The 12112-nt window shown below is 37.9% G+C and overlaps 1 protein-coding gene across 5 annotated transcripts in view; it reads right to left on the bottom strand.

The window, feature by feature from the left end:
* Positions 1 to 2084: 2084 nt before the first annotated feature.
* The window catches only part of ZFAT (zinc finger and AT-hook domain containing), a 151095-nt gene continuing 141067 nt past the window's right edge, over positions 2085 to 12112 (bottom strand). For all 5 annotated transcript variants that reach the window (XM_071803779.1, XM_071803780.1, XM_071803778.1 and 2 more), the window contains one exon: positions 2085 to 3317. In XM_071803779.1, the coding sequence (XP_071659880.1) occupies positions 3078 to 3317 (240 nt within the window). In that variant the 3' untranslated portion in view covers positions 2085 to 3077. The remainder of the gene's footprint in view (positions 3318 to 12112) is intronic.

Raw genomic sequence — 12112 nt, 5'->3', positions numbered from 1 at the left:
AGTTCCCCTCTCTTTCCATCCCTTGGACTTTCCAGATAAGTGATAAAGATCCAGTTCAAAGCCTCTATTAATGCTGCTTCGTAGAAGCAAAAATTCTGCAAAAGCTGGTTAAAATCACTGCTATCAAGAAATGGTGCTGGGATGGACGGGCAGCACAAGAAACCAAACCACATCAGAAAGGAGAGGTAGATCCCATCCTCTCCTCTACTCAAGAAACTACTCTCTGTGGATACAATAAATTGTAAAGGAATGTCAAAATTTTTGGAACCTCCATTCTCCGTGTCCTCTCCTGTGCCTTTTGCCCTGTGAGGTCCAAATTTTCCTCTTTGTGTATCAACGCTTACAACACTCTGTAAGATGAGATCCTTTCAGAACTAGTTATTATTTCTACTAAAGTTCTATGAGACCTTTCTGAAGAAGTCATCAGCTTCAAGCACTATAATCTTACCTTGCATTCAATAAATCTCTGCTGCTACTAAAATTATTCAGAGCTTCCTTTTTCCATGTTTTTATAATCTTTGCACGATTCCAAGAGCCATCTCCCCTCTGTGCTCAACACATTCCCAGAAACATTTGATGTGTTCTTAGTGTGAAGATGAGTCAGCCCATCAATTTATGAGCAATATTTGCCAAGTGTTAGCCTAAAACCACGATACTCCTCAGGTGTCAAAGGAGGAAAAAAACCCAGAAGATCATATAGTGTAGTAAATCTTAATGAAAATTACTAGTGTGTGGGAAGAATGAATAATCTTCAGAAAGAAGAGCTACTTGATTAACTTAAAACTGCAACTGTTTCTCTCCTCTGAACTGAAAAGGTCACCTAACCCTCAGAAATAATCAACTGGATAAAAGGATTTGAATCTACCTCAAAAAGAACCTGCACTGGTTAGGTGATAACAGAAGATCTCGCCAAGCAAAATATTTAATTCTTACCTTTCTGGTGGTTCCAAATGCAAACAGAAGTCAACTGAACAGCCGTGGCCTCTCAAAACAAATGCTTGGTATAAACAAAGCTCTCTTTGTTGCCATCACGCTTCTGAAAAAATGCAAATCTTTGGACATCTACTTTGTAAAGCACAACGGCCTACATTAAAGAGGAAACACTTATCTCCTCATGCCATTACACACAGCACATATTTTAGAAAGAAGAAAATGTACTCATTATGGAGGCAAGAAATCAATGTGCAGCACTCAACGCAGCTGAAAGTCTTTCCTGACTTAGACCTCATACGTTTCCAACCACTGCATTTCCAAGGAGAGCTGGGAAAAACCCTGGAATTTAAGCAAAGACTTGAATTGAAAAGTATTTTTAATTTAAAAAAAAAAAAAAAGTTGTAGAAAATTCACAGAAATGCTTATGCTTTAGTACAGGCAAATTAATAGTGATATAACTTCTATATATTCACATCTTAATTTCTCTGTTATAAAATTAATAACATTAGTAAAATGAACTGGGCTTTTTTCCTTCAAATCAGCAGGAAGCACAGCACTGCTGTGGTTTAAAATAAAGCACGTGAAGCCTTAAATTACAGTAGTTATGCATGGACATGAAATACTGGAATTAAAATAAGAAAATAAAACCATAATCCTTCATCCAACTCTCATAGATTCAGTATGTCTATCTGGAAACAATTTACTAAAGAATTAGAGTGATGTATAGCAAGCTTAAACTAGAGGAACCATACCTACCACCAAAATCGACTGATTTTCAGCTCTTTTCCATTACAAAATTTAACTTCTCCATCAGCACAGTTAAGGGAGAAGCCACCACTAAACGTTTGCACTCTGATTTTGTAGAGCGTTAATAGAACCCAGCAGACTTAGAAGAGCCAACCAACCAATCAACTCATTACATCAACATCAACTTATATCTAAATCTTTTTTCCGACTTTTCTACCCAGAACACCCATATGTTCAATCATATAGAAAGGGCAGCCTAGACTTCATTATGCTACTTTCTTGATTAGAGACTACTAACTGGAGGAATAATTCGTCAGAGTCAACGCAAAACAGCATTTTTTACTTAACTGTGAATGGGAAGCCAACACTTAGGAAATGAGAGTATTAGAAGAAAACATGAGAACTTTGTTATTAATTAATAACTTTTATAGCTCAAATTTAAAAATATTGAATCAGAAACAATTCAAGATTCACAAAGAAAAATCTGGAACTATATACATGCATAATTAAGAGGATCTAGATTCTTGTCAATATTTACCTAAGTTTTTTGTACAAGCTCTTTCACACAATCATATTTACAAGCATGTCTGTTTAAAACATATGGACATCCACCTTTATAGCATTTACAAATCATTTGAATATAATTTTTTTCTTAAAAACAATATAATATTTCATCGATTAGATAGATTTGGTTTCATCATATGGTACCAGACAGGTACCTACCCAGTGGGATGTAAAGAATTAGCATTACTCCGTTATCTAAATAACGGTCATCCTGCTGGTACCCAGAATTATCATATATGGCTTTAAATACCTCCCAAACTCAAAGAATCATCTCACAAGTGCAACTACCATCCATCTGTGGTATGTTTCTAACAAAAGTCTAAGCCTGTGTTTGGGTTAGGAACACAACTCAGCAAACACATTCTAAGCATGAACTCAGAAATAAGAAGCCCTTCTAATTCAAAGAAAAAACAACTCTGCTTCCAGTCAAGTACATATGTATAAAATGGGATGTAGGGACTTCTCTAGACATTCTAGCTACCTTTATAGATGTTTCATTATTGTGGGATAACACAGGTTTGAGTAGACAATATTTGTGAGGATTTAAAGGAAACAAGTGAGAGATCTTCTAAGAAGGGGAAGAATATTTTTTCCTTAAAATATGAACATTTTTTTTTGAAAAAAAAAAAAAGTCTGAGAAGGTTTTGTACATAATATGTCTTAGGTCACTGACACAGTCCAACCAGTCAGATCGCTATCTAGCAACAAGGTCTTGCTTTACAAATGAAGTGAAAATCTATCAGCTTGCTTGCTTGTTTTTTGGCTAAGAAAAAAACAACTCCAAACTTTTGGCTTTGGCAAATCCAGTAGCCACCTCCCTTGAACACAGTTCTCTAGAGCTCCTGCACCGCCTGTTCCACGGTTTGTTCTTCTACAGGCTGCATGGCTTCCTGAACATAGACGATGAATTCGGAAGCCTCTCCACCCTGCGTATAGACAGTGACCGTCTCGATTCCCTCCACTTCATCAGACGAGACAACCAGGTGATGCTGCTCCGCCAGCTCCACCGATGCCTGCTGCAGCGTCTCCTGGATCATCAAAGTGTGGTTGGCCGACTGCTCCTCTTCTTTCACCTACGGAGGAATTGAAGAGGTTACGGAAATTTCACCTTTCCAATAAGTACCTGGTATTGCGATGATTAATGATAGTGTTGAAAGAAAATGTCAGTTTTACACAAAATTTGTAGTGAGCCCTTTTGATTAGTAGGTGTGTAGCTAAAGAGAATACTGAAAGCAGTAACACAGCGTCTCAGTTATATGCACAGAAAGCTGCAAGTTCCAGGAACGTGGGTCCTTGGAGACAGCTTTAATCTCTCCACAGTCATTCATTCAAAACTGCTCTTATTTGAATAAATCCAAAGTCAAACCATTCATCTAGTAGCACTGAGATGACAATCCATTGAAAACAACATAAAAAAAATCTATTATACCTTTATTTTTTTCCATAGTCAACCAACTGCTCAAGGAAGTAAAAAATTAATTGTAAAGCATAACAGACTTTTATTAGAGAAAATGGCCTCAAGTTGTGCCAGGGGAGGTTCAGATTGGATATTAGGAAAAAATTCTTCACGGAAAGGGTTGTCAGACATTGGAACAGGCTGCCCAGGACAGTGGTGGAGTCACCATCCCTGCAGGGGTTTAAAAGATGCATAGATGAGGTTCTTATGGACATGGTTTAGTGCCAGAGTTGGGTTATGGTTGAACTCTATGATCCTGAGGGTCTCTTCCAATCCAAATGATTCTATGATTCTAGAAAACAGTGAGAGGTAACGACAACTGAAATAGATCCCTAAGACCTACTGGTTTTGAGGCAGTGATTATTACATTATTGAAAGGATAGTGACAATTGAAAATAACAGAATGTTTCTTGTGAAAGAGAAAAAAAATAGGAAAAAAAAAAGAAAATAAAAAGAAAAAAAACCCACAATTGGGTATTGAATTTCAAAGAGTTCAAACATCTGTCATTTATTTAAATACAGTATTTACTAGAATTCAAGAACAAATCTTAATTCTTTACCAGGTCCATATAAAATTCCTATGCACAGTACTCCAGGCCAGTAACAACACATCAGAAAACTCTAAGTCACACGGAGAAAATGCTTTCTCTCAAGTGTTAGAGATAAAATGATGGACTTTTGAGTACATTTTTTTATTTGCGACACATTTTTTTATATGCAATGGCATTTGTTCGATGTTTTCAGTGCAGCACCTTTCCCTCTGTTCATTGAAGAGAGCTGTTTTATTTGCTGGTTCATAAATGCCAACCAACCCACCAGCAACTGCAACATGCAGTCTATCAAATCCTCTCTTCCTGCTCAGAAAATGGGCTGGTTTTGTTAAGGCTTATTTCTCTTTCATTTAGGCGTAGCGAATGTTTTATGAAGTAAGCTTCCAGAGATAAATCATGTTTATTTCTCACTGTAAGAAAGTAGCTGATTGAATTTGTAGCAGGTCGCATTCTCTACAACAAACACTTTTTCCGTATCACCAAGTGCATCTATAAATTGTCCACTTACGCAAACAACGGGGAACGAAGACTGAATTGCTGTCTCACCTACATCTCATGATGGAAAGCAAAACTCCACGGTATTTCCAACAGCAATACAAAGTGTAATAAGCAGAGAACAAAGGATTGACAGATATCAGTTTCCTGGATCTCAGTGTACCCTTCTCAGAGCAGTACATGGTGTCCCCTTGGCAGCACTGAACTTGTCACTGACTTTAAAAATAATAGGTCAAACACTGTAGATTCCACCAAGTGTGGAATCTAAATTACACAAATTAGAAAGGGGTTTTATTAGAAGCTGATTCAAAAGTTATTCTCCAATTCTCATTTATATGACATTGTTTTGGAAATGGCAATATTAGAACAATCAAGTTCAAGAAAACATAATTAAGATCAGTGTTGTTGCTTGAGGGCAGCAGGAACAGAAGGAAAGAACTAGAGCAAAGTTTCCAGGCATTTATTTGACTCCTTAGAGATCAGCAAGGAGAAAAAGAAGCTCTATATGTTTGTTTTCCTGGTGCTCTTTTCTATTCTATTTTTTCTCCCCTAAATAACCATTCCCATTGTTGTACACTGACTTTTAACTTTTTTAGTCCATGTTTAAAATATCTGTCAGATCAAGAGTAACTCAGAGACGCACAAACCCCTTAGGACTTCATGTAACTTCGAACTTTCACTCGATCCATGAGGCTATACAAAGCTTTTTCTTGGAACAAGCATGTTCAGGTCTTAAATTATTCAGAGGTCCCAGAGTCAGTATGCCTGTGACATATTGTTGAAACATATGTGGACTTTATCTGGTGAAATATTTAACATCTAAAAAGAATTTTGCCATTGCCATCAAGCTTAATGCAACAGCACAATCGTACCTACTGATGCTGACTTTGGCTTTGTCACACAGAATTCAGATTATAGGGTTAAAACTACAGGAATGGACTCACGTTCTCTCCATGTTCTGTTTCTTTTACCAAGCATCTCAGAACATTTTAATTGAAAGATACTTTAAACAGCTCCTGTTGTAGTTCAAGCTCAAGATTCTACAAAAGAGATTGAAGTGCTGGAGCGGGTCCAGAGAAGAGCAACAAGACTGGTGAAGGGACTTGAACACAAGACCTATGGGGAGCTGGGCTTGTTTAGTCTGGAGAAGAGGAGGCTTAGAGGTGAGCTCAGCACTCTCTAGAACTACCTGAAGGGAAGTTATGGCCAGGTGGGGATTGGGCTCTTCTCCCAGGCAGTCAGCAATAGGACAAGGGGGCATGGGTTTCACCTCTGCCAGGGGAAATTTAGGCTGGCTATTAGAAAGCAATTCTTTGCAGAGAGAGTGGTCAGGATTGGAATGGCTGCCCAGGGAGGTGCTGGACTCACCGGCGCTGGAGGTTTTTAAACTGAGATTGGACATGGCACTTAGTGCCATGATCTGGTCAATGGACTGGAGTTGGACCAAGGGTTGGACTGGATGATCTCTGAGCTCTTTTCCAACCCAGTTGATTCTGTGATTCTGTGAAAAGTGGGAGATACTGGATGCTTATCTTGACACAATAAAATTTGCGGCCACCCTCAGAAAAACTAATTTATGTTGGTACAAAATACGGTTGTCAGCAAAGTATCCTCTTCTAATAGACGATTGAGCTTCTCTTTGCAGAGCAAGGAGCTAAATAATGAAAAGAAACGTAGCCCTGTTAACTTTCTTCTCTGTTCCTCCCCACACACTCTTTAAAAGAAAATAAAGAAACTCAAAGTACTATCGAAAGCAAAAGGAATTTAGTGAATTCATACACGGAGCTCCCTTTCCATACATGTCCTCTATTTCTGAGGTTACCCGCTCCAGCAGCAGCTCCTGTCTGAAAGGAAAGGACATGCACAAGATCTGCTAATGAAGATCATAACAGGCTGACAAAAGCCTCATCACTAGTGAATTCAGACAGGAAGCTGCAATTAAAAATGCTAGATAATTAAAAACTCACGGCTTGTTATGAATCAACTCATAATTACAGCCCTTAATGTAGAGATCCTCCAACAAATACACAAATAGGGATGTCTAAAATTTGGCCCTTTAATTATGGAATATACAGCACTTCTCCTGTGCTAGGGCACTATAGACAGACCTCTGATGACATACTTCAGGCCAGAAAAATTACATTACATTTGCAAAGAGCTGCAAGAACGCACAACACAGTCTGCGAAGGGTCCTCTTCCATCCCCCTTCAGTCACCGTAAATCAAAACCCCAAAATAATTTTAAATATAGTTTTGTGAGTGTACATTAATAATGAAGAAAGGAAAACAAATAAAGCACACTTGACAGGAAAATGAAATGAAACCAGAATCTCATTCAATTCAATAGCAGCAATCTAATACGTCTTCAGTTTTATATGCTTTTGAAATGAAAATGGCCAATAAAGAAAGTTAATTTAAGCTCCCTACCTGACTTTATCAATGTGGTTTTATTACCCTTGTCATGCAAGGTAAAGAAGACTAATGCCCTTATTTCTGGTGTTTCCAGCTTCCAGTATCTTTTTTGGACAGCTATCCGTAATCCTTTTAGTTTGACAAATCACCACATTATTTTGGATATTTACATTTCAAATCGGTTCAATGTTTACATGCTTCTGCTTGGTTCCTATTAGATTGTTCCACAGGGAATAATCTCAAAACATTAATTTACATCCCTCAAATTATATGAAACAGTGGGACAGCTGCCACCAGAATGAATGAAGTCACTACACTCGATTCTTTTTATTGGCATCTGAAAGCTTTTGAAGAGTAGCATCCAAGACCTCTTTTCTGTTTGAGAGACAGCTGAAAAGCATCTGGCTGCTAATCCTTCGCTAAAGAATGACAGCAAGGAGCTGCAACCACACACAGCTGGTATATTAAATCAATTCAGTACCTGCAGAAATATTCTTTACTGGATAAATGTGTCTCTCAAGAAAGCAAATGGGACTTTCGCCCACATGTCTTCATAAGGAACTCAATATTTGTAAATTATAGAAGTTCTTAATTTAAATATCTGAGCACCATCCAAATACATGTGACAGAAAAGAGAGGCATCGCTTAGGGGAATCTCCTCCTCCCAAACCAAACAAATCTTTTTTAATTTGAGATAAATTAGTTGAAGCTAGTAAAGAAAACAGACTTCTTCCCTTCCTGGAAAAGGAGAAAAAAGAAAATACTCTGCAGTAAGATGCTAAAGCCGCTTTCTTGTTCTAGAGCTCATCCTGAGAAATGAAGAATATCTTCAAGTTTCTTTGAAGTCAGCAGGAGCTGCGGATCCATAGTGTTTAAAACAGTCTTGCTGGGCTTGACCTAAAATCCTCTACAGAATATCTACTTTGATTTCAGACTAAATGCTGCCTTTCAGTTTACCACAAAGAAGAAAAGTTAATCACAGAGATCTTGTAGGATTTCAAAACCTTACACTAGGTTGCAGATGCTCCTAAGTAGGATAAATGTATCTTAAGATGCCACAGCAATAAAATATACAAAATATCTACACAAAGGATGGAAACAAGAAGTGAATTTGGAGATCACGGAGAGCACCTGGATATGCGATGTGCCAACTTACGGTAGTGTTTGCGGGACTGTCTCTACCATTTTGTTCAGTGCCATTTGAATAACTCAAACTCTCAGTTCTAGTTTATATATAAAGTGTGAAAAACACACAAACACTAATTTGATCATACAGAGCTCTATAATGAGCTACAAAGACAATTCAGTGCACTACGGTTTCAGAATAACAAGATACTTGAATATGCAAGACTTGCTTTGCATGAAATAAAATGCGAGGTAGCAAACAAATTTTCATACTGGAGATGTATATTTTTAAAAAGTTTTAGAAATTGGCTGGTCGAATACATCCTGACAGAGAGACTGTGACTGGTAACTTCACTCAGACAAAATGCCGTATCACCAGATTTCCTTGAGAGGAAGCAGAGCAACGTTGCCGGCATTTCAAGAGCTCTAACAGGACAGTAATCTTGATATGACATTATATCTGTATGTTACACAGATGACAAGAACTCCACAGGGGCTGAGAAAACAGGGCCATCTGCCCCAGTTAGAACCTTCCTTTGCTGCTACCATCAGATTCAGCACCAAATTGCTCCACGTCATAAAACAACCACACACTTGACAATCAGCCTATATATAACTCCACGTACCGGCAAATCTTCTAGATGAACACCAGCATCCAGCATCATGTAGGTGCAAATCAGAGCCAGACTGAAATATACAGTGTATTGCTGAAGTACGATGTGCAGTTGCCTTTGACATGACAGCCATGCTAATTTTATTAGATATTTACTTTTGAAGATGTGTTACACTATGAAATTCTGCTCTGTGATCAGCCTCAAGCTGATGTGTAATCTTTGCTGTGCCTTGTTACCGCTGTCCCTTTGAAGAAAATGATTGTTGCTCTGGTAGGATTTTACTGGAGCCTGAAGAGATCACAGAATAAAAGGATGAAAGGAACCAAAAGAAAGGGTGAAACGCATGGAAATCCAGTGTTTTCTTGAGCTTGATAAAGATCTGCTCAGTTAGTGAGAACAGTTGATATACTTACTCCTCAGAGCAAAGTATGTAGAAGTCTAGGATGAAAATAGGTTACTATGTTAACCCTACACTCCAATATCGTTAATATTAATGTAATACTTTGGACCAGGACCTGGATTGTATGAGGTTTTCTACAAACAAGAAGTATTTTGTGCCCCAAAGGCCTTATAATTTCAACATAAAACAAGAGACAGTAAGCAAACACGGGAAAATGGGAGGTGAGTACAACATAAACGACACAGCAGTAGTTTCATGTGAAAGGCATTAGTATAAATATACCAACAGTCTAGCCACATATAATTAGTTATCATATTTTTGAAAAGTAATTGAGAGAAGACAATGACGTACAAATTTCTCTTCATTAAAAATCAACATAACTAAGCACAATATGGAAGAAAGCATTAAGAAACTTGTTGGGAAAAAAGTAATGAGCAATTAAATCTTCACAGACTGCGTAAAGGCAGGCATCAAAACCTTTACAGCTAATGAGAAATGGGACACTCATTCAGAAAGGAGTAAGAAGCCTCTGGACGTGAAAACAAGGTTTTGGTTGATGTGGCAAAAAAGGAACATCAAGTGAAGAGAATAAAAGAGAGGGTGATGTCAAGAGGGGCCGAGAGAAGTAAACTGTGAATTTTTCTGAAAGAATATAAAAGGAGCAAAACATAAGCTGTGAATGTCAGAAAAAAAGACTATCAGAGTTAACTGTAGCTTAAAACAATAATGGCTTGGACAACCATTTTAGCTAAGTCATTGAAGTAAGCGACAATATAAAGGTCGTCAGGCAGAACAAGTCAGCACGGTTTAGCTCATCACCTAAAGAGGACATCAGCTTTCTGGCTTGAAGAACAGGAAAGACTTACATCCCATAGGGTTGAAAAAGAAAGTGGACTACTGATAAACAGAAAGACTGATATAATCATCTGAGTGATTAATAATAATGATTAGTGATTAACACAATCTTAGCCATCTTCAGAGTGAGCTTGAAGTGATGGCTCTAGAGCAACATGAAAACTTTAGAGGACAGGTGCAGTCTTTATTTGGGACAGGAGAAGAGTGGCCATGTAACTTTGCAAACAAAGATAACGCAAGTCAAATGTCCGTGTGAGGCTCTGGATTTTTAACTAAAGTGCTACAAGTAAGGGGGTATAAAAATGTTTCTTTGCATTGCTCACCCAGATATATTGTTCAGAAGATTTAGAAATTAAAGACAAGAAACTAAAGAACAGAGATTTGATGTGGTAAACAAGACCAGGGGCACAGGTCAGTTGTTTTTTGGGGGTGTTGGGTTTGTTTTGTTAGAACAAAGATTACTGCTCTGCTCCTGTGCAGTTCTCTGTGTATGGGGCAGCCAGGATTTGCTCTGAATGAAGAGGGATCTCAGTGGTTTATTCAGACGGGAAAAATAATATCGAGGAAAAGATTTAAAGCTTTACGCAATCATCCGCTGATGAGTTTCTCACATCAGGACAAAAATTTCTGGCCCGGTATGACACATATTACACATATTACACATATTTACATTACACATATTACAGGCCCAAACAAGGTAAATTAGCAGCACATTTGTTTAGCAATATTTAAACAAAAAAATGTCCAAAAAGCCCATTACATGCAACTGAATTTAACTGGTTACTATAGTATATTGATTTAAAACTTTGATTGACACTAGGAATCAAAAAATCTACTGCTCTGTTTCAGGAATGTGAAGCAAAAGTCAACATTCAAACTTGGACAAAGAACCATGCACAGCTTCTACTTTTTGTTTTAAAGAGTTTTGGTATAAGTAATACACCACATTTACAAAAGAGAAATGAATTAAACCAGAAAGTATCTTGCTACCATTACACATTGCTGCCAACGGGCACTGGAAATGGAAGAGCAACAACTGCAACTCCAAGAAGGGGTAAATCTGTGCAGTGAGGGATTCAGGAAATAAGTGTTCAGCGATGTTCACATTGTGAAACCAAGAAAAAAGCACTTTGAATCTTGTTTTGCTGGAGAATAACTTACAGACACTACACAGTGAAAGAGTCCCCTCTGCAAAAGTATAACAGGAGTGCTCATTTCTGAGGGAAATGTTTCTTCAAACAAATGTTTAACTTGGAAAAAAATTCTTCCTCAGGATCAATTAACATCTGTATTTGATGTGTGTGCTAACCGAAATAACTAACTACATCAAGGTTGTTTGTAGTTAAACACGCTCTCTTCTCTGCCCTAGTCTATATACAGATATAGTTTGAAAAAGAAGTCTTTGAACACAGACCTGCAGATCCTGTAAATCAAGGGTGATCATGATGTCGGCATGACTGCTTGTCCTTCAATCCCGCCTTTACAGTAATCGCGTGAGCTAGGAAAACAGTCCACCTATATAAATAACGGACTGAACACCCTCTGCTAGCAAAATAAACAAAAAAACAAATGAATCGATCTCCACCCTAGCGCAAAAGGGCAAGAGTGTATCTGTAACAGGACAGAGCCAAATGCACAGAAAATAAAGTGACTTGTTTTACATTTCCAGTCCCTCCACCTTGCAATGAGCTGTTTCCCCAAAACTGATTTCTCCCCAGTTTCTTCTCTGTTTACCATCCACTATGGACAATACTTCCTATCTTTTCTAAGCATTTATTAGCCTCTTTCCTAGCTATTCTTCAAACTTGGCACTCTCTGCTCTCACCTCTTCCCCACCTTGTTACATTCTTTGATCTTTAAGCACTGCAGAACAACTCCAATATCATGCCATAAAGAAATGTCTTCATTATTCTGTCAGAAAGACACCCAGACTGCATCGCTAGTAACTGCAAAGGACTCAG

The sequence above is a fragment of the Patagioenas fasciata genome, chromosome 2, assembly GCF_037038585.1.
Source record: "Patagioenas fasciata isolate bPatFas1 chromosome 2, bPatFas1.hap1, whole genome shotgun sequence".
Classification (NCBI taxonomy): Eukaryota; Metazoa; Chordata; class Aves; order Columbiformes; family Columbidae; genus Patagioenas; species Patagioenas fasciata.
The sequence above is the reverse complement of the archived record's forward strand: the minus strand, read 5'-3'. Positions and strand labels throughout refer to the sequence as shown.